Source organism: Fukomys damarensis, unplaced genomic scaffold (assembly GCF_012274545.1).
Source record: "Fukomys damarensis isolate Sample0158 unplaced genomic scaffold, DMR_v1.0_HiC HiC_scaffold_36, whole genome shotgun sequence".
NCBI lineage: Eukaryota > Metazoa > Chordata > Mammalia > Rodentia > Bathyergidae > Fukomys > Fukomys damarensis.
Genome location: NW_022900948.1, coordinates 12104495 through 12126426, shown reverse-complemented (window position 1 = coordinate 12126426; position 21932 = coordinate 12104495). Strand labels below are relative to the sequence as shown.

At 43.5% G+C, this 21932-nt stretch overlaps 2 protein-coding genes across 11 annotated transcripts in view; both read left to right on the top strand.

Annotated features, from left to right (window-relative positions):
• Fam219a (family with sequence similarity 219 member A) overlaps positions 1-7136 on the top strand; it is a 58182-nt gene extending 51046 nt beyond the window's left edge. For 5 of the 7 annotated variants that reach the window (XM_010619236.1, XM_010619233.2, XM_033759050.1 and 2 more), the window contains exons 3-6: positions 2685-2787; positions 3000-3080; positions 3722-3776; positions 4345-7136. In XM_010619236.1, coding sequence (XP_010617538.1) covers positions 2685-2787; positions 3000-3080; positions 3722-3776; positions 4345-4503 — 398 coding nt within the window. In that variant the 3' untranslated portion in view covers positions 4504-7136. The remainder of the gene's footprint in view (positions 1-2684; positions 2788-2999; positions 3081-3721; positions 3777-4344) is intronic. The other 2 variants (XM_033759051.1, XM_033759049.1) reach the window with 1 other exon arrangement.
• A 346-nt stretch (positions 7137-7482) lies between these two features.
• CUNH9orf24 (chromosome unknown C9orf24 homolog) overlaps positions 7483-21932 on the top strand; it is an 18890-nt gene continuing 4440 nt past the window's right edge. For 2 of the 4 annotated variants that reach the window (XM_010619232.2, XM_010619230.2), the window contains exons 1-2: positions 7483-7821; positions 19364-19508. In XM_010619232.2, the coding sequence (XP_010617534.1) occupies positions 7687-7821; positions 19364-19508 (280 nt within the window). In that variant the 5' untranslated portion in view covers positions 7483-7686. Of the gene's footprint in view, positions 7822-14515; positions 14614-19363; positions 19509-21932 lie in introns of all 4 variants that reach the window. The other 2 variants (XM_019206787.2, XM_019206786.1) reach the window with 2 other exon arrangements.

Sequence of the window (21932 nt, the reverse complement as noted above, 5' to 3'; positions counted from 1 at the left end):
TTTTTTTTTTTTTTTTTTTTCTTTCCTTTTTTTTTTTTTTTTGTACTGGGAATCGAACTCAGGACCTTGTGCTTTTGAGGCAAGTGGCAGCACCACTGAGCCAAATCCCTGGCCTCTATTTTCTTATTAATCTCAAATATCCCTTGCCTTCCCAGAAATCTCACCACCTTTCCCTTGGGGGATTATTTCATATCCCCTCCAATGTCAGTTGGCTATGCCACTGGCTCCTTTGGAGTCACCTGGCTCATAACTACTGTTCATGACTCCTACATCTGAACACTTCCCCTTTCCCTTTAGGGATCAAAGTTTTACTGACCCTAGGCTGTGTACATTCAGAATTTTACCAATGACGTGGTTTCATAAAGAGAAATCACAACACAAAGCACACAAGGAAAGTGCCGGTCATCACTATCCTTCAAACCTCCTCCGCCATCCCAGCCCCCCTCAAGCTGTCTTTCTCCTCAGGGTCCAGCTGCCCAACAAATAACTGGGCCTTCCTCAGCCCTAAGAACTCCTTCCCATCTCTTCAAAAACCCTTTCCCCCAACAGCTGCCAGGACTCCTTCCCACAGAGTTCTTGACTTTCATTTTATCTTAATTTTTTTATATTTTTATTTTTGTGTTACTGGGGATCAAATCCAGGGCTTCATGAACACTAAACAAGTGCTTTACCAACTGAGCTGCATCTCCAAACCTAGAGTCCTGTTCTTTTAGTCAACTCCCCCTACCCTCAACCCCTTTGCTTTTCTCCTTTGAGACCATACTCAGAAAGCCTTTTCAGCTGATTTTCTAAGCAGGAGAGTCATTCTCACTCCTCCTAGGCATGTCCATTCTCCTAGGACAGCAAATTCAAACTGCAGCCAGCTTTGTTTGTTAATTATCATTTAACAGTGTGAGTGTTTTAATGAATATAAATTCTCTACTCTCCCCTATCACATTCCCTTCCCCAGAGGTATCATTCTAAGCTTTTGCAGTTTGTGTAGTTTTTTTTATTTTATATGTTGACATAAGTAGCATCACACTGTACACATTTTCTGAAACCTGTTCTCTTCCCTTTCACATTTTGTCCTTTCCAATCTCAGTATATAGAGAATGACTTCATTCTTTTAAATGATTATATAGTAGTCCATAGTTTGGTTTTTGCTAGTTTATTGTTTGCATTTTTTTACTATTTCAAACAATGCTAATATGCTTTTAAAAGACCTTTCTTTCATCTCCTCATTACATTACCACCAAAACTCACCAAAATCTTTAACTCCCAGTTGGATTAAGAAAACTCACCATTAAGAACTTTAAAGCAAATTGCACCCCCTAGAGGTTAGGAGTGGTAATGGCCGCTGCCCTTGCTGTAAAGAGATTAGCAAAGCTGGCAGGAGGTCAGAAAGTCAGAGCTTTGCATGGCGGTGATGCACTTGTCCTAGCACTATAAGAGGCTGATTGCAACTCCAAGTCCAGCCTTGGAAATTTAGCGACTTAATGAGTACTTGTGTTTTTTTTAAAAAGGGCTGGGGATGTAGCTCAGTGCAAAGGCCCTGGGTTCAATCCCCAGTTCTGGGCCGGGGGAGCAAAAAGGACAGTCAAGAGAGTCAAAGAGATGAAAGATTCAGAGGCCTGGAGGTTATGGGACATTTTTAAATGAATCACTTCCCATCCTTATACTCAGGAGTGCATGGTTATTTTTTTTTAAATGACTTCTAGTAATCCTTTCACACAAAAGACCCTTTTCCTAGATCTGAGCTTTACTTGATATGAGTAAAGAAAAGAGAAGATGGGCCTCCTGCAGGACCCAGACAATTACTGGAGGGAATAAATATCATATACCACACCATGGGTCATCTGATTGCCTGCCCCATGAGCCTGTTAGGCTCTGGACCCTTGGAGAACTCAGGGGCTGTCAGGAACCAAGAGCATCACTTAAGCAGTGCAGCCAAATGGGCTCTCCTAGCCTCATTCCATCTGCTCTTCCAGCCCCATTCTGCCCCTTCTCCAAAACCTTCAGTGGCTCCTTTTCTCTTCTATATTAATCCCTAACTCTTAAGTCTGACATTCAAGGCCTTCATGCTCTGAGTTTATAATCAGAGGGAGTTTCTAACTGCTTAGCACACAATTTGACACAATTTGTGACTCCAATGTTTGTTGAGTGAATAAGGACTAAATTGCTCCTTTAACAACCTCATTTCTTTCCCTCTTCAGAACCCCTCCATCCCATCTAGATCCACATTTATGCTCATTTCTAACACTTTGGTTATTTTGTTTGGTTTTGGTTTTGATTTGGTTTTCATAGTGTTGGGTATCAAGCCTAGGGCTTTGTGCATGCTAGGAAAGCCATTGAGCCATATCTCTACCCTAAATGTGTTCTGGCACACACTATGTCTCCTTCCTAGTATGCACTCCTCTCTCAAGCCCACCCACAGGAAGCCTGCCCCATCCTTCTGAGATCAGCTCTTCTCTGATCTTTCCTTGGCGTCAAGCATGTACAGACTGCTCCCACAGAGGAGCTGTGGCTTCTTCAAGGCAGGGGTCACACAGCCCACAGACTGTCTGCTTCAAATTATACAGGGCCAAGTACCATCACAACTGAGCAGTCTATAGAAGAGCAAGGGGTTTCACGTGGAGGCTTCCCCTAACGGTAAGGCAATGTGGCCTTGAGGGCAGGACACAGCTTCCTTCCCATGTTTCCTGCAGAGAAGCAGCGGGAGCTGGCCCGGAAGGGCTCCCTCAAGAATGGCAGCATGGGCAGCCCTGTCAACCAACAACCCAAGAAGAACAATGTCATGGCCCGGACAAGGTAGAGGCCCTCTCTAGCCCATCTGGACCCTGCCAGCCAGCACCTGTCTCTGCTGAGCCTCCCCTCTTCCCTCCCTCCACAGGTGGGAGCTAAGAGGGAGAGGGAGGGAGGAAGGGAGGAAAACAGGGAGGTGGTGGGGTGGGGTCCAGCCCAGTCTCTTGCCAGGTTTGTGTGTTCTGGTTCCCTCTCAACTCCAAAAATTCTTTACCCAGGCTGGTTGTCCCCAATAAAGGCTATTCCTCACTTGACCAGAGCCCAGATGAGAAGCCACTGGTAGCCCTTGACACGGACAGGTGTGTATGGGGCTGGGGTCAGCTGGGAAAGCCATTGGAACCTTTGTGAGCACAGTGGGCTGTGCAGGCCATGCTTGCTATATTGCCAGAATCAGGGTATTCCTTAGCCAGGGGCTCTCCAAGGTGAATTCCCCAGGGAATCGAATTTTACCAAAAGGAGGAAATAGGGCAGAGAGAAACAGAGACCAGCACAGTCTGCTGCCATCCTGGGACAAATGGTCCAGTGACTGCCCCTAGTGGGCCCTGATGTCTCTGAACAGCAGTGTTTGATGCTTAATGGCCCCTCTATACATGCACACACAGAGTCCTACTCCTGGAGCAATACCTGGTTAGCCCTAGACTGTGGGAAAACCCAGCAAGTCAGCATGATTTGAGCCTAGAATATAAGGAGGAGAGAAGGAGTTGAAGGGAGTAACAGCTCTTTTTAGAAAAAATCAAAGGCGTCAACTCACTTGGAAAGGTGGGGCTAGGAATCTGTCTTCAATGATCTACATCTGCACAACAAGCATAGATTTTGTTTAGGAGATACTGTTTGTTTAGGGCCTTTGGGGCAGAGCTGAGGGGGAGGCCCAGGAGTGTGCAAGGTTTCTGTTTAATTTCCCTGAATCACTTGCTCTCTGTCCTCTTTTCCCCATGGCCAGCGATGATGACTTTGACATGTCCAGATACTCCTCTTCTGGCTACTCTTCTGCTGAGGTGAGGCCCCACCCCTTGTTATCCTAGAGCCTGAGCAGAACCAGCTCTACCAAGGAGCAGGGGTGGGGCCAATGCCAAGCCACCCCCCAAGAAAGCAAGGAATAGGCACTGCTGGGCAGAGCCCTTGAGGGTGGAGCTCATGTAGGATGGGGCCTGGGGTGACCTGGAAGTAATCACTGAGCTCAACTGTGGGCACCCCAGGGTTAGGGCCCAGAGTTATTAGAACAGGGCTCTTAAATGGAATGGGTTGTGAAATGTAGGTGGCAGTTATAGGAATGGGCCCAAATAGTAGCTGGACCGAAGGTGAAAAATTGACCTTAGTACGGGGCTGGGTCTGTAGTGGGACAGGCCTCAGGAAGATGGGCTACAAAGGAAGAGGCCACAGCAAGGGCAGAGGGGAGAGGAAGACAAGGCGAGGCCTGGGATTGTGGAGAGATCTGGAGTGGAATGGGGAGGCAGGCAAGGGGTGGCCTGCGACAGGGACAATGGCCTCAGGTCTTGGTGGCACCAGGGAGTGGTGCCTGTTGGGGGAAGACCTGAGCCTGACCTCCCTCCCCTTTGCCTACAGCAGATCAACCAAGATTTGAACATCCAGCTGCTGAAAGATGGCTACCGGTTAGATGAGATCCCTGACGACGAGGACCTAGACCTCATCCCTCCCAAGTCTGTGAACCCCACCTGCATGTGCTGCCAGGCCACGTCCTCCACCGCCTGCCATATTCAGTAGCGGGCGGGGCCACTGCGGCTTCATGGGGAGACGCAACTCCACTTGGGCCAGGTTGGATGGGGCAGGGGCCAACCCCTCCCTTGCTCTCCACCTGCCCCCAGGCCTGTGCCCCCTACAGCCGCCAACCTCGTAACAGTCATTGCTTCCTCCTATGGTAGGACGTGTACCTCTGTGTGTTCGCGGAGTCGGAGAAACCAAAACCGGGTCTCTCTCCACCCTGGGGGACTGAGGAGGGGTGGGGCTCTTTGTTCAGTTATTTGAGGGACCTCACTCAGCACTCTGTCCTCTTCCCCAAGGCTACAGTCTCGAGGCTACAGGGACCGGATAGCAGGGAGGTCAACACTAATATGCAAAGAGGAGGGAATCACACAGTCAGCAAAGCCATGAATTCCCCATCCACCGCCTGACAAGAAAAGGGGTTTGGATGGACAAAGGCCCAAGGAAGTGGCAGCATGCACTAGGTCCTAGCATCCATGTGCCCTCTGCTAGCCCATGTACCTCTTTGTGCTTTTCACCTCATCTCCAGATGGGAAGCCTGTCAAGGAGGCCACATGGGATATGGTCCCTTGCCCATCAGATTACTGCCTTCCTCCTCTTTGTCCCATTCACCCCTTCCTTGCTCTCTGGCTTGGGAGAAGGTAAAGAGACCCACGAGGGAGAGGTAAGACCTGTCCACACTGGCCCCTAACCAATGCATCTATCTCTCAGCCTCCCCTGTCCTCCACCCCCAACACTCTTGTCCATTGGTCCCAGGCTGGAAGCAAGGGGTAAGCTGGCCTTTAATGCCCCATTCCCATCTTATCCCAGCCCAAAGCCTGGAGGGCTGGTTCCAATTAAAATTCTTCAAAAAGCAAGCTTAGGAAAATGCAGTGGGCTGAGCGGCTATGCATATATGGCTGTGTATACTTGGCTCTGTGTGTGTGTGTGTGTGTGTGTGTGTGTGTCTGTGTGTCTGTGTGTGTGTGTGTGTGTGTGTCTGTGTGTCTGTGTGTCTTTGTGTCTGTGTCTTTGCTGGACCTATCCCTCCAGGTCTCTCTTGTCATAGATGTGTCAGATGTGAATGTATAACCTGTTTACAATTGGGAGAGGCTGCTTAGCAGTGCAGTGGACTGAGAGCCTAGCCTGCGAGTCTAAAGCCTGTGTTCTGGTCCTAACTCTGATGCTGCATATCTTCAGCAAGCTATATGCTATCTCTGGGCTTCAGTTTTCTCAACGGAAAAATCCACAGCAGCTGAAATTATTGTTAAGGTTCTTTCATACCCAAAGGAATTTCTTCACAGGAATTTCTGCAGAGGAGTATGAGATCTCTATGTGTCTCTGAGTGTGTCTAGCAGGCTCCCTGGGGTATGTGTTTGTGTGGAAAGGGTAAGAGGAAGCACATGAGGATCTGTGTGGAAGAGATTTATGTTTCTGTGTGAATATGTGTAGAGTATCTACTTTTGTGTGCAGCTGTGTGAAGTATCTGTGGGTCAGAATATTTGTCCTGTCGCTTCTGCTACTATTGCTGGTCTAGGGGCAGAGGCCAAAACAACTGAGGATAAAGATCAAGAGGGAAGAGGTGAATAGGGGCTGGGCAATTCATAACCTGCCTCCATGTGAAGAGAAATGAAAGTACATGTAGCCTCAGACTGCTTGGGCCTGTGCCCACAAGCCTCCTCCCACAGAGCAAAGAAGTACACTTCCCCAGTCCCCCATGCTGACAGCCAACACATGCCGGGTATCCACTGTCATGGATACTACTCTCTGGACACTAGTCCTGGGAGGCAGGAGCTGGAAGGGGGTGAAGGAGAGGAGCAGAGGGGTAGCACCGGCTCCTGCTCCCCATCCAGGAGATGCCAGCTCCAAAGTGTTGGGGTGCAGCTCTCCATTCCCCACACTTCTAACCCACCTTTATCTCTTCTAATGCAAGGACTCTATCTAGTTAGATGATGAGAAAATGCCAAAGGGAGGCAAGAACAATCAAGGTAAATTCAGAGCCCACAAGAACCATAGTGACCCCCACCTGAGCCCCTCTCCCACCCTGGTCAGCATCCCACCACCACTGGCATCTGGGCCCCAGAGCCAGGCCTCCCACTACACCGTTAGCCCCTGGGCTCCTTGATTCCCCTTCTAGAACATGGGTATCTCCTCTTTTTTAGATTTCCACATTTTTCTCTTGACTTACGGTGTGACACTGGCCCATTGATCAATCTCTGTGGCCCTGAGGAAGCCGGAAAAAGTTCCCTTCCCACAGGACATACTAGCTCCCTGGCAGGCAAGGGCTTCAACTAAGGCAGTACATATATGGCAGGAAGAGACAGGAAGCTGGCAGCCAGCAGCTTCCTCATCTAGAGTTCATGGCTCTCCCCCCCCCTTTGCATTCTAGGAGGCTGAAGGGGAAGAACCAAGGCCTTGGCTTGCCCCTCCCCCTGCCCCTGCCCCCTTGTAGATACTGCCTTAACACTCCCCCTAACCCCCAGCTGTGGCTGCTACCCAGCCAGGTTTCTCCGTGCTCACTAATTTATTTTCAGGAAGGTGTGTGGAAGACATGAGCCGTGTATAATATTTTTTTTAACATTTCCATCGCAGTATTGACCATCATCTTTGGTTGTGTATTGTGTAACACAAATAATGATATTAAAAGCATCAAACAAGCCAGCCTCAGCTCCCTACCTGGGGGGTAGGCCAAGGGCAAGTGGACTGGGAAGGGGAGAGAACTGATCTGGATGAACATGACACCTTACCTTGTGGGTTCCCAGGGGTGCCACTGAACTGCTGTGTGACTCTAGGTGAATCACAGCCCCTCAGAACTTGTGTTCCTCTCCAAAGAAGTGAGAAGCCCAGCCTGGAGGACTTTCGGGAACCCTCTGAACTCTTGGAAATTGGACTCTTTTGAGAGTCTAAGGCATGAAGGGGCTGGGAGTAGAGGGAAAATTAGACCTCCTTACCTCCCCAGGGGATGGCGCTGAGCCAGGTGATCTCATAATGGGCAGTGGCCACCCTGGAGGAGAAAGCAGGGGAGGGTGAGAGCAGGAAGGCTGTAGGGAAGGGAAGCTGAGAGATCCTCCACAGGAGGGGGTCACAGCAGCTAGGGGCACCTGCCAGGCTGGAGGTGTGGGCTGCCTAAGAAAGGGGGGTGATCACTGATGTCCAGCAGGAGTCTTTGATAGGTAGAGCCCGCCACGGCATCCCGGAGATCCCACCATGTTCCTCTTCTCTCATAAAACCAAGACCCCCATCAGCACCTACACTGACTCCTACAGGGCTCCTACCTCCATCAAGGAGGTCTATAAAGACCCACCTCTTTGGGCCTGGGAAGCCAACAAGTTTGTGACTCCGGTAAGTGGAGACGGGGGTGGTGGGCAGCCAGAGTGAATGGCTTTGTGTGTCTAAATGACTGGCAATGTGTGGTTATCACTGTATTTGTAATTATTTGTAGCTTTTGTTTGTATTCATTAGTTTGCCTGGGCAAATTTACGTTTACAGTGGTATGTAAAATAGTATAAAATTCTGCCCTTGTAGAACTTGACCAGAGTAGGTGGTGGAACAAAACAGATAAGAAAAAAGAGTTTTATAAATTGTTCAAAATGCTGTAAAGGAAATAAATAAGGCAATAGAAATGGGAAAAAAGAGGTTAATTAGGTCATTGAAGACCTCTTTTGAAGTGACACTGAAAAAGACTGAGACTGGAAAGATGGGAGAGAACCAGCCATATAAAGAGCTGAAAGATTAGAACATTGATCAAAAAGTGCAAAGGCCCTGAGGCTGCCTGTTGAATAGGACATAAAATATGTAAAGGTTTGTCTTTATGTTTATGTATACTGTCTATCACAATCTTGTGTCTATCTGTGCTTGAAGATGTATAGCCAAGTGTGTTACTGCAACTTTCACCAAAGAGAGAGAAGCTCTAGGAGTCTAATTGTGACTCTGCCTAAAAGAAATCATTAATGTGAACCATTCAACAAAATACTGCTGAACATCTTCAAGTGTAGGCACCCAGTATACGAAAAGGAAAGGTCACCCCTGCTCACAGCAAACAGGTAAATAAAGTCAGGTCCCCAAATGTGGGCCCTGTACCACCAGAGCATGTGCTGATGGGCAGGCAGGAAGTGGAGAACACTCCTAGAACCTGCAGTAATGGAGGTGGGGGTGAGGGCTCCTGCAGAAAAGTCCTGAAAAAAGGCAGCCAGGGAGCCTTACCAGAAACTGAAAGAGTGTCTGTGTGTGTGTGTGTGTGTGTGTGTGTTGCTGGGATCAAACATGCTCATGTACCACTGAGCTACACCCCCAGCCCTTAATATATTCTTATATGGCCTACTAATAGGAAGCAAAAACATTTCCACAAAAATGATATCATATTGTACCAGTATTTTGAGTCTTGTATTTTTTACATAGCCATACAATCAGGTACATTTTCCTGTGTCAAAAATATTCTACAGCTGGTTATGGCAAGAAAATCATAAGTTTCATTCCAGCCCTGACTTGGCAAGACCCCATCTTAAAATTTTTAAAAGTTTGCTGGACGTGGTGGCACACATCTGCAATCCTAGCACTCAGGAGGCTGAGGCAGGAGGATCGCTGTGAGTTTGAGACCAGTGAGTTCCAGGTCAGTCTCAATTACATAGTGAGACCCTGTCTCAAAAAAATTTTTTTAATATTTTCTTGTTTTTTGAGACAGAGTCTAGCTATTTAGTCCAGCCTTAAATTCACTATGAAGCCCAGGATGGCCTTGAACTCATGGTGATCCTCCTACCTCAGCCTCCTGAGTACTGGCATTACAGGTGTGTGCCATCATGCCTGGTCTGAAATTAAAAATTTTTTAAAGGGTTAGGAATGTAGTTTAGTGCAAAGGTCTTGGTCCCACATATAAAGTCCCAATACCACATTTAAAAATACAATGAAATTTTCTAACTGCATACTATTCCATTTTATGAATGTACTATAATGTATTTATGTATTATCCCAAATTTAAATTATGTATACAATTTTGCTATAATAATTCTTGTAGGGCCAGGGATTTAGCTCAGCAGTTCGGTGGCCTGCCTTGCAAGCGCAAGGACCCGAGTTTGATCCCCGGTACCAAAAATAATAATAATAATAATAATAATTCTTGTAGTTATGTCTTTATATACAACTTTATTTCCTTAGATCATTTTTAGACATGAAATTGTTAAAGGATATAAACATTTTTCAAACTTTAAATATATTCCTTAAATTGCTGTATTAAGAGATATAATAATTTACACTCCTAGAGGCAAAATACAAGAGTGCCTGCCCAAATTTCCAGATTCAATAGGAGGGAATTTTAAGAAGTAGATTGAAGCTGGGTATGGTGGTGCACACCTATAATCCCAGCACTTGGGAGGCTGAGTCAGGAGGACGGCCGTGTGTTGGAGGCCAGCCTGAGCTACAGAGTGAGACCCTGTCTCCAAAAACAAAAAAAAGTACTTCAGCAAATCTTAGTGATCATTTGAATATAAAGAGGGGAGAGGATTAGGATGACTCCTGGGTTTTTGGCCCTGGCGACTGGAACTATGGTACAGCTACCAATTGAGATTTGAAGTAACAGATTAGAGACTTGGAGTTCATTTTGAGACAAAAAATATTTGAGGACATCCAGGAAAAGATATCATGGACAACTGGATATACTGTATGGTACTGATATGATGCAAAGGAAAGAGGTTTAGTTATAGATAACAGATTTTGAAATTATCATCACCTAAGTGGGAGCCAAAATCATAAGAGTAGATGAGCTTGCCAAAGAAGTGTGAGAACATGTCCAAGGGTAGAACTTCAAAGATTATCAATCCTCAAGGAGTAGGTAAAAGAACCACCACAAAAGGAGACACAGAGCTGTGGCAACAGAGCTGGGAAGAAAAATCAGAAAGAAACCAGTTATTAGGTAATAATGGTCAATGTCAAATGCTGTGCACGCAGAAAGGGACCTCTTGGATGACGTGACTGTTAGTAATCAGACCATGCATGGGCGGAATAGAAGTCACATAGCAGTGAGAGTAAGAATGAAGGAAAGCTTCCTCCTGCTGGCAGCGTGGCAGACAGCCGGAAGGAAGAGCCCTGCTGCTTCCAAAACTAAGTCTTGCATAAATATTAATTTCTATTTTGTTTGGGATTCTCATGGAGGTGAATGTTGCTCTGAGGACAAATGAAACACACATACATCCATTCCACCCTCACACCCAGAGGTCTCCTGTCATGGAAGGCAACCTCAATGTTGGCTTCCAGACACCCTTCAAAGTAAGGCTAATCAAATCTGAGCTCATAATAAGGGATATAAGAAAACAATTAGGGCTTGTAAATAACTTGCCTAACATACACTAAGCCCTGGATTAGATTCCCCAACACACACATGCATACACACACACACACACACACACACACACACACACACACACACAAACACGTGCATACACAGTGCAAAGAAAGAAAACCACTATGTTACAGGATCAGCAGAAACAACAAACAGCAGACAAATCAGCGAGGACTTCAAATATTGAAATTAACACAACACAAAGTATTTATGAATTTTTAAAATATAAAATTATCTAAATCATACATCAGGGCAGTATTATTTAAAATGAGCAGGTAAATGTAAAAAGGAACTGAGTAGAAATTTTTTAAATAACAGCATTGTAAAAACTCAAATCTCAGCTGGGCAGGGTGGTTCACACCTGTAATCCCAGCACTCAAGAGGGTGAAGCAAGAGGATTGCCAAGAGTTCAAGGCCAGCCTGAACTACATAGCAAGACCCTGTTTAAAGAAACAGCAAGAACAGAAGGAAAAAAAAAAAACACCCAAATCTCAATGGGTGGGCAAGGCTACAAGGAAAAGAAACCCTTTCCACATGTTGGTCGGAATGTGAACTAGTACAACCACTATGAAAGTCAGCATGGAGATTCTTCAAAAAACTGTGGCCAGGAGTGGTGGCACACACCTGTACAGCACTCAGGAGGCCAAGGCAGGAGGATCACTGTGAGTTTGAGGCCAGCCGAGACTCCATAGTGAGTTCGATGTCAGCCTGAACTACATAATGAAATCCTGTCTCAAAAGACAAAACAGAAAACCAAACAAATGAAAAACAACAGAAAGCTAAAACTAGATCCAGCTATTCTCCTTCTAGATGTCTTCCTGAAAGACTTAAAAACATCACATTACAGTGATCTATGCACCTGTTTACAGAAACACAACTCATAATAGCTAAATCTTGGGAGCAGCCTATATGTCCATCAACAGATGAATGGAAAAATGGTATTTATACACAGTAGAATGCTACTGTACTCTACCATAAAGAAGGATAACTCTGAGTCATTTGCAGGAAAATGGATACACCTTGAGACCATTATGTTAAGTGAAATAACTCGGACACATTTATATATAAAGAACAAAATAAAAGATAAATAATAGGAAGTAGGGAGATAGATCTTTTTCAAATGGAAAGGGGATCAAGAGATGGAAGGAAGGGAATTTGGGGGGATTTTGAGACAGGGTCTCACTATGTAGTTAAGACTGACATGGAACTCACTATGTAGCCCAGGCTGGTCACAGATCCTCCTGTAGATGGAAGGAAGGGAATTTGGGGGGATTTTGAGACAGGGTCTCACTATGTAGTTAAGACTGACATGGAACTCACTATGTAGCCCAGGCTGGTCACAGTGATCCTCCTGCCTCAGCCTCGCAAGTGCTTTTGATTACATGCATGCGCCGCCATACCTAGCTGAGGGAAGAGAATTTAAAATGTGAGTGTTGGTATTGTGTCCACCAATGGAGAAACTAACAACTTCTAAAAAATATACTTTGAGGAGGAGAATGATGACAGAAGGAAAATCTGAGATGCAAGAAGAAAGATTAAGAAAATGATAAAAAGGTCAATTTAAACAAATATTGCCTTTAGAAAACAACTGTAGTGGTCTTTAATTTGTAATATTTGAAGAAAGAACTAAAATACTAGAAAACAGTACCATACAAGTTGGAACAGGACAGAGTTTAAGGGGCTCCAAGATCCTTACATTGGTTATACAAGGTATACAAGATGTGGTTTTGCACTGACTATTTGAAACTACACTTCCCAGAATTTCCTTCCATAAGTTGTTTGCAATTGTCCACAGGAGAAATTTGCATGCAATTTGGAAGGCACAAATGAAAGAGTAGCCATTCTTACCCTCTTAAAGTTGATACAGAACACCAGGCTCTATGGAAGTTCGTGCAGTGCTGCAGATCTAGCTCACCTTGTTGGCAGAGGGCAACCTGTGACCACAGCACCTTCAGTTCATATGGTATCTCCTCCTCCAACTTCTTTGAGTCCTGGGCCATGTGTGTGTACAGCTCCACTGCAAAGGGCACAAGTATCTCCTAAAGGCCATCCTTGTCATCAAGATTGGAGCAACAAGACACATACAGGCTGTAACCATCCTCATGGGCCTCAGGTTACCTTACTTTTCCCCCACTTCAATCTAATTCTCCCTTCTGACTGCCAGCTAGTGACTTTGGACTCAACATTGGATGCGAAGACAACAGCCTTGCAGATTTTTCTTTGCTTTTTCCTGTATGTTTTTGGCTTTTGGGTTTGGTTTTGTTTGCAGTAGTGGGGGTTGAACCAAGTGCCTTGCACTGAGCTATATACCCCTTGCCCTTTTTATTTTTTGTTTGGACATAGGGTCTTGCTAAATTGCCTGGGCTGGTCCCACATGTTAATGATTCTGCTGCCTTAGCCTCTCAAATAGATAGAATTGCCTGGCTCATCTTTCAGAGTTCTTAACCCATCACATATTAAGTCTAATCCCTAAAACAAATCCCTTATGCTGTATCATGTACAGTGATTCTGCTTTTCTGATCCAAACCTGTCTGATAGAGATACCAAAAGCTGAACTAGCTAGTAAAGAACAGGTAAAAAGCTTTCAAATTGAGTGCTATGGCACATGCCTACAATCCCAGCTACTTGGAAATCTGAGTCAGGAAAATCACAAGTTCAAGTCCAGCCTGTGTAGTTTAGCAAGAACCTGTCTCAAAAAAAAAAAAAAAAGCTGGGGATGTAGCTCAGTGCTCCCTGGGTTCAATCCCTAGTACCAAAAAGAGGGGACAGAGAGACAGAGACAGAGACAGACAAAGAGACAGAGACAGAGAGACTTTCAGATGAAACACTCATATATTTTCCAGGAAGATACTTTAATTCTGAACATGTTTAGAGCTACTAGGCAGAGAAATTGACAAAATCACCATATTAGACTTTTCCTTTAGCCTTTTTTTTTCTTTAGTTTTGTGTTTTGAAACAGGATCTCCCTGCATAGTCCAGGCCAGCCTGGGACTCACTGTTTGAGGCCAAACTCAAATTTGAAATCCTCTTGTCTCAGCCTCCTGAGTGCTGGGATTATAGGTATATGCCACCATGACCAGCTAAGACTGTATTTTAAAATCTGTGGGGGCCAGGTGTGGTGACACATACCTGTAATTCCAGCATTTGGGAGGCTGAGGCAGGAGGATCACCATGAGTTCAAGGCTAGCCTGGGCTACATAGTGAGTTTAAGGCCAGCCTGAATTACAGAGTGAAACTCTGTCTCAAAAACAAAAACAAAAGCATCAAACCTAGTAAATAAAGGTAGAACAGAGCAAACAGAAAGTAGAATGGAGGTAATGAAAATAAGAGCAAATGTTAACTAGAAAGCAGACTCAACAAGACCAATAGTCAAAACTTAGTGTTTGTTCAGTTTTTGTTTTGTTTTTGTTTTGTTTGAGACAGGGTGTCACTATGTAGCTCAGGCTGGCTTCAAACTTGAGGCAATCCTCCTGCCTCAGCCTCCCAAATGCTGGAATTACAGGTGTGTGCCACCACACCTGAGGGTTGGGATTATAGGTACATGCCACCACATCTGGCAAAAGTTGGTTTAGACAACTCTCTAGGGAGATTAATCAAGAAAAAATGAGAAGGCAAACACAAATAAAAGAAGGGCCTAACTATGGCTCTAGAAGAAAAAATTTAATAAAAGAATGTTCTGGACTCTTTTTTTTTTTTTTGAGACAGTCTCACTCAGTACTGCAGGTTGGCCTTCAACACACGCAGAGATCCTCCTGCTTCGGTCTCTTGAGTGCTGGGATTACATCACTTACATTAAATTACAGGTATGTGCCATCACGCCCCACTCATGTTCTGAACAATTTTATTCTAATTAAATTGAAAATGAATGAACAAATATTAGAAAAATAAAACTTACCACCCCAGAACAAGAAGTAGAAAAAAGAGTTAGAAAAGCCAAGGGCCAGGGATTTAGCTCAGCGGTTCAGTGGCCTGCCTTGCAAGCACAAGGACCCAAGTTCAATCCCCAGGACCCAAAAAAAAAAAAGCCTAAATGCTCCTATATTAATTGAAGAATTAAGTCAATAACTTTAAAACTTTTCACAAAGAAAATATCTAACTTTCCAGTACAGATAATTAAAGTATATTCTTTTAAATGCTCAAGGAATAGTTTATTTCAACTGTATACAAACTCCCAAAGAACAGTAGGAAAGAAGTTGATTCCCAATCATTTTAGGAAGCCAGTATAGCTTTTGCGTAAAACTAAGCAGTATAAGAAAAGAAAATTATCCATAAATACAGCAATTAAAATTCTAAACAAAAATATTAAAAACTATAGCCAGGAATTTTTTAAAAATTAATTAATGATGGTTAGGTTGAATTTATTAATGATGATTTAACATTAGAAAAATAAATGTCATGTATCACATTGATCCAAGGAGAAATCCACAAAATCATTTCAAAATAGACAAAAATTAAATGTACAGGAGAGATATTTTGAGGGTGAGAAATATTCTAAAATTGGGTTGTGGTGATAGTTGAACAACTCTATATACTTACTAAAAATCCTTGAATTGTATCTTTTAACAGAGTGAATTTTATGGTGTATAAACTATATCTCAATAAAGCTTTTTGAAAAGATACAGAAATAGTAGTTGCTAAAATTCAATAACCATTCATGTTTAAAAAGAAAAACAAAATTCAGAAAACATAGGTAGAAGTAAACTTTTCTAACTTGATAAAGGATATATACTGAGTGTATATTATGCCCACAGTTAGTCCAGGCTGGTTTAGATTATAAAGGTAGAATTTTTTTTTAATTGGTGTCAAGCCGGGGATTTAGCTCAGTGGTTCTGCCGCCTGCCTCACAAGCACAAAGACCTGAGTTCGATCCCCGGTGCCATAAATAAATAAATAAATAAAATTGGTGTCAAAGCAAGGATATTTACTACCACAACTTCTATTTAGCAGTAGAGGGGAGGCCTAGCCAGGACATCAAGAAAAGAAAATATAAAAAGATGCAAAGTTAGGAAAGAAAGAAAACTGTCATTATTTACAAATGATACAATTTTGTATATAGAACATACAAATTCTTAGAGAATTTAGAAAGTTGGATGACATAGGATCAAAAGGCAATCACATTTTCTTATACAAATGACAAATATTTAGGGAGTATAATGTTTAAATTGATTCTAGCAACAAAAAATAAAAGTAAAAATAAATCTATGTGTACAAAACGGTATGGATATTATAAAATGTTATTAAATATCTTTTAAAATACTTAAATGACACGATATAACATGCTCATATTTACTATCATAAAAATTTAATGCAGTCAATTAAAATCTTATCAGGATTTTTTCAGGAATTTTACAAGCTGTTTCTGAACTTTATAAAGACAAAAGCCAGGCATGGTGGCACATGCCTATAATCCCAACACTCGGGAGGCTGAGGCAGGAGGAGTGCCATCAGTTTGAGGCCAGCCTGGGCTACGTAGTGAGTTCAATTTAGCATGACTGTCTTGTGGAAGAAGAGGAGGAGAGGAAGAGGAAGAGAAGAGGGGGAAATGTCCCAAGAAATAGCCAAAATACACTTGAAGAAGAAGAAGGGTATTTTTTCTTTTTTGAGACAGGATCTTGCTATCTAGTTCAGGTTGGTCTTGAACTTACTATGTATCCCAGGCTGGCCTTGAACTTTTGGTGCTCCTCCTGCCTCAACCTCCCAAGTGTTAGGACTACTGGTGTGAGCCCCACACCCAGCAGAAGGGAATTTTTTGCCCAATGAGATGTTAAGAGTTATTGCAAACCTATAGAAATTCATGAAGCATTGTATTGATAGAGATAAATTAGCTAATGAAATAAAAAAAGAAATAGACCCACATATATAGGAAAAAAATGCAATAAAGATTATTGAAATAAAACTACTGAAAAAGATATATCAGGCTTGGGATAGCATCACAAATCTGTGGCTATTCAATGGAAAACTGGTTATCTGTATATTGTTAAAATAAAATGAATATCCAGCTCACACCAAACCCAAAGAATCAAGTCCTGACAGGTTAAATAAAGTAAAACTGTACAGCTTTTAAAAGAAAGTAGAAAACATTATCTCCATTATCTGAGAGTACAGATGGATTTCTTCAGTCACAAAAAGCACTAACCATAAAAGAAGAGATTAATAAATTCAACCATGCTTAAATTAAGAACTTCTGTTCATGAAAGATATTGTAAGGAAAATTAAAGATAGAAGCCACAAGCTCAGAGATTTGCAACATGTAACTGATTAGTATATAGAATGCATAAAGAACTATAATTCTCTGGGCTAAAATTGAACACACATGTGTTTTGATCCCCTTCTGAAACCCCTCTAAAACTACAGTAAGTGGATACTTAAGACAAACTCACAAGGAGGGTGAGAAAGAAAGGACAATGGAAAGAAAATTTGGAAGCTGGAAAGATTGATAGATAAGCAGTAACTGATGTAGCAGGTCTGAAAACGCAGAATTCAAAGCCAGAAATGGGAACCCAAGACATAATTCAATTTAAAAACACTAGAATTTCCTGATGGTTCAGGAATTGGTAATCCTAGGCTTCTCTGGAATTGAAGATGGGGCAGGACCAAGGCTAAAGCAAGGATTATTTGAAAGCCATTTAAGAAGCAGTTAAATCCATTAATCCCCTCTTCTATTCCATGCCAGAGGTGACTGTCTGCCTCCATCTCTGCAAAATTCACAAAGCTTATTTTCTGGCAAGGATCTCAGGACTGGGAGGGCAGATTACACACCTGGAAACAGGTGAACCTCCACATACTCCCAACAGCTCTCTGCACAGGCAGCTAGGACTTTACCTTCAAGCCAAAGACTGAAGAGTCTTTTATAAATAACCTGATCAGCTCAAGAGGAAATATATATGGATACTCACCTTAGAGTTTGTAAAAAGTAGTCTAACCCAAGCCAGGGATTTAGTTCAGTAGTTCTGCCGCCTGCCTCATAAGTGCAAGGACTAGAGTTCAATCCCTGGTAGCCCCCAAAAAATAAATAAATAAAAATAAATGCAGTCTAATGAGATCATCCTGCAGTGATACTCATAGCTGACAAAACCCACTCATAGTTCAAAGTCTTCAAGAAGCTCTTTTAGCTAGGTGTTATGCCGCACACTTATAATCCCAGCACCTTGGAGGCTGAGGCCAGAGGATCACAAGTTGGAGTCTAGCCTGGGCAATTTAGTGAATTAGTGAGACCAAGTGTGAAATTTTTAAAAAACAGCTGAGGATGTATCTCAGTGTGAAAGCCCTGGATTCAATCCCCAGTACAAAAATAAACATCTGGGTGTGGTGGTGCACCCCTATAATGCCAGCCCTTAACTGCCACCAGTTCAAGGCCAGGCTGAGTTACATAGTGAGACCCATCTAAAAAAGAAAGAAAAGTGTCCTACTTTTTTTAGTGTCCTACTCATGAACATGAGAAGACTGCAGACATCTGAGGAAAGCCTCTAATGGAAAAATTGATGTTATTCTAAATGACCTTTTCTAGAGTTATGAGTGTGCGTATGTATTTCTGAGTGCTTAGTGCATAGGTAGGGATACTTGTTTATATGGACATGCATGTATTTATGTGTGTAACTGGGTTCATAGGGGTGAGTGTGTAAAGTTCAGGGAAGTGCCAAGTCATGGTACTTGCACCCACATATGCCATATTCTGTCCCCCACCCACATGGGAATGTGAGTGTACCAGATCTGTCCAAAGAACAATATCCGCTGGGCACTGATGATTCCAGAAGCCCCTTAATGGAGAGGGTTTCCAGGTGCCTAGAGAGTTCAGCCCTGGACACAAGAAGCCTCTGCCCTTAAGATCATAAAGGGCAGGTGGGTGATCCTAGATGCCTTTTCAGGCCAACCACCTGCAGGTACCTGTGCGCCTACAACTTACTTGGCATTCTGCCTTCAGCTAATGATGAGAGAGCCGCAGAGGGAAGTCTTTTTCTCGGTAATGGGCTGGGTTGAGGTGAGTTGAATTTGGCCTTTCCTGAGGCTCCAGGCTGTGCTCCGGCCTACTGGCTTTATTGAAGGAGACTCCCAGGCAGTCTGCAGTCCCTAAGAAAGAGGACAGGACCACTCCACTCTGGCCGTCAAGAACTCTCTCCCAATCAGGAAATGACAGAAATAAGGATAGAAAACAACTCTGGCTGAGGGCAAGAGCTTGACTCTAAGTCCCAGCCTTAGATAGGAAAATTGGGGGGGGGGGTCAAACAAGAAGACTGCAGCCAGGCATGGTGGCACTCGGGAGGCTGAGGCAGGAGAATCACCATGAGTTCAAGGTCAGCCTGGACTACATAGTGACCTCAAAGCCAGCCTGCACTACAAAGCAAGACCTTGTCTCAAAAACCTTAAAAAAAAAAAAGAAAGAAAGAAAGAAAAAGAAACTGTGAAGAGGAATCAAAGCTGGCATGAGAATCCCTCTGGCATACAGAATGGGGTTGGACCAGGCTGACCTTTTCAAAGTGGACTAGATTTAAGCCCAGAAAGACCCCAGATCTGGGGTCCCTATGCATGTAGCCACTTCTCTCTCCTTTTACCCAGGGCCTGACTCAAACCATGAAGCGCCATACAGATCCTGAAGCCCTACAGAAGATGGCCAAATGTGCTGTACAGGACTACAGCTATAAGAGTTCTATGTCAGGCCACCCCTACTTGCCTGAGAGGTACTGGCTCTCTCAAGAGGAAGGTAGGGCCTCATCCTTCAACCATCTCTGCCCCCAGCAGTGACCCCAACAGTGTTCCCTAATCTGAACCTCTGCCCATGATCCAGGCCTTTTCCCTAACCATCATCCATTCCAGTTCGACTTCCAGCCACCTATCCCAACTGGCTCTGGGGAGATGACCAAGCCCCTGACTTTAGAGAGGCCCCTCTGATAAAGAACTGAAAGAGCTCTGGGCTCCATCCTAAGAGAGAAGGAGAGTATGTTAACCTCCCCCAAACAAACCCCTCGAAGTATATTCAGATGCCATCTCCTTCCATTTTCCAAGCAACCCTTTCCCATTAGCTCTCTCCATCTCTCCTGTATCCCTTCATCCCACCACACAGCTTTCCTTAGCCTGAAACATTTTATAATTTCTTCTTGTCAAAATTTCTATCTTGTCCCTCTCTTTTATAGCCAAGATTCCTGAAACATAATCTATACTTATCATCTCTACTTCCTTACCCCTTTATATGCTTTATGACAATTGTCTTTCTCCTTAGCTCTTTTTTTTCACATTTACTCTTTGTGTCTGTCTGTTTGCTTGTTTGTTTGTTGAAACAGGGTCTTTATATGTAGTTCAGGCTGGCCTTGAACTCAAAATGTAGCTCAGGCTGGTCTTCTGCTCAGTGTGATTCTCCTGCCTCAGTCTCCCAAATGCTGGGATCACAGGTGCGCGCCACCAGGCCCAGCTCTTTGGCTCCTTATGATCTGTTTCCCTGACCATTCCAAAAGAACAGAATATTGTCTTATTTAAAGACAATACTTCTATAAAGTGTGTCTCCTCCACTGAAGAGCTTCTTAAGTACCAGTCTTCACAAATATTTGGTGAATGAATTGACTGAGTTGAAGTCAAGAGTTTGTGTCTCTCACAATCAAACACTAAAACTGTACTTGAGGGGCTGGGGATGTAGCTCAGTGGTGCCATGCCTGCCTGGCAAGCACATGGTCCCGAGTTCAATCCCTGCTACCAAAAAAAAAAAAAAAAAGACTATATAAAAATGGACTTGTATGGTTGTGATTACCATATTCATAAGATTCGTTGTACTTTTCCCTCTGAACTCTACCTTAAGCATTTTAACATTTCACTCTTCTGACCACTAGTCCATAAGACTACTTCCTTCCTCACTTCTCCAATGTCTCACTTTGTTGGGTGTCTTATGCAATCTACCCTCTGTGGAAACAGGTTCCTTGAGGCCCTCTTCTCTCTTTGCTCCTCCTCCAAAGCCATTTTATCTTGACTTTAATTCTTGATAGTTCCAAGTCTTTATTTGAAATCTTGAATTCACACCAGAATTTCACTCTCGCCAGGCATGGTGGCACTTGGGAAGCTGAGGCAGGAGGATTGCCATGAGTTCAAGGCCAGGCTGGGCTCCATAGTGAGTTCAAGACCAGTCTGAGCTACATAGTGAGATCCTCTCAAAAACAAAACAAACAAACAAACAAAAACCCAAGTTCGATCCCCAGTACCAAAAAAAAAATTCTACTCTCTTTTATCTGATTACAATCATCTCTACCTAGATGTGTCCAAGACCATTGAGCTCAGTGTGTATAACCCACCAATTCAGAACTGCAAATCCTGACATTCCACCCCCTCCTCTTACCTACACACTCTCCTTTAGGGTGTCTTTCGTCCTGTATCTCACACGAGTTCTTTCAAACTATTGGGGAGTAGATCATGAAGAGCATTGTAGGCTTAGAAAACGGGGCTATGTTAAAGCTTTTTAACTAGGGAAATGTCTTGGTCAAATTTTCACTTGTGGAAATAGCACCACAGCTTCAACGTTGAGATTGGACTGTATAATTTCAAAGACAAGGCAAAGAGACCAGCAGGCTAACCATGATAGTGTTTTATGTGCCAAGAATTGCTCTTAATGTTTTATTGTTTAAATTTCACAACAATCCTATGATAATACTATTACCCATATTTTAAAGTTGAGGAAACTGAGACAAAAATTTTAAGTAGCTTGGTCAAAATCACACAGTTATTAATTGGCAGAACTGAAAATTAAACCCAGGAAATCTACATGCAGAGTTTATTCTGTTAACTGTGGCATTATATTGCCTCCTGGACAAGACAACGTAACAACTGCCTTATATGCTAAAACAGCTATATCTTCTCTGTGGTTATGGCGGTACATAAATAAGACAGATCATGGAGGATGAAAGATGGGACAGACTGAAGTGAGTTTTAGGAGACAGAATAAGCAAACCTCAGATTCTGGATGTGGAAGATGAGTGGGAGGAGAGAGGGAAACAGAAAGAATGAATTGAGAGGAGGCCCAAGGTTGGTAATTTAAAGAGGATAGAGCCAGGATGAAAAGTGATGAGCAGGGGCCGGGGATATATATAGCTCAGCAGTACTGAGCTAGGGGGCCCTGAGTTCCATTCCCGGTACCAAAAAAAAAAAA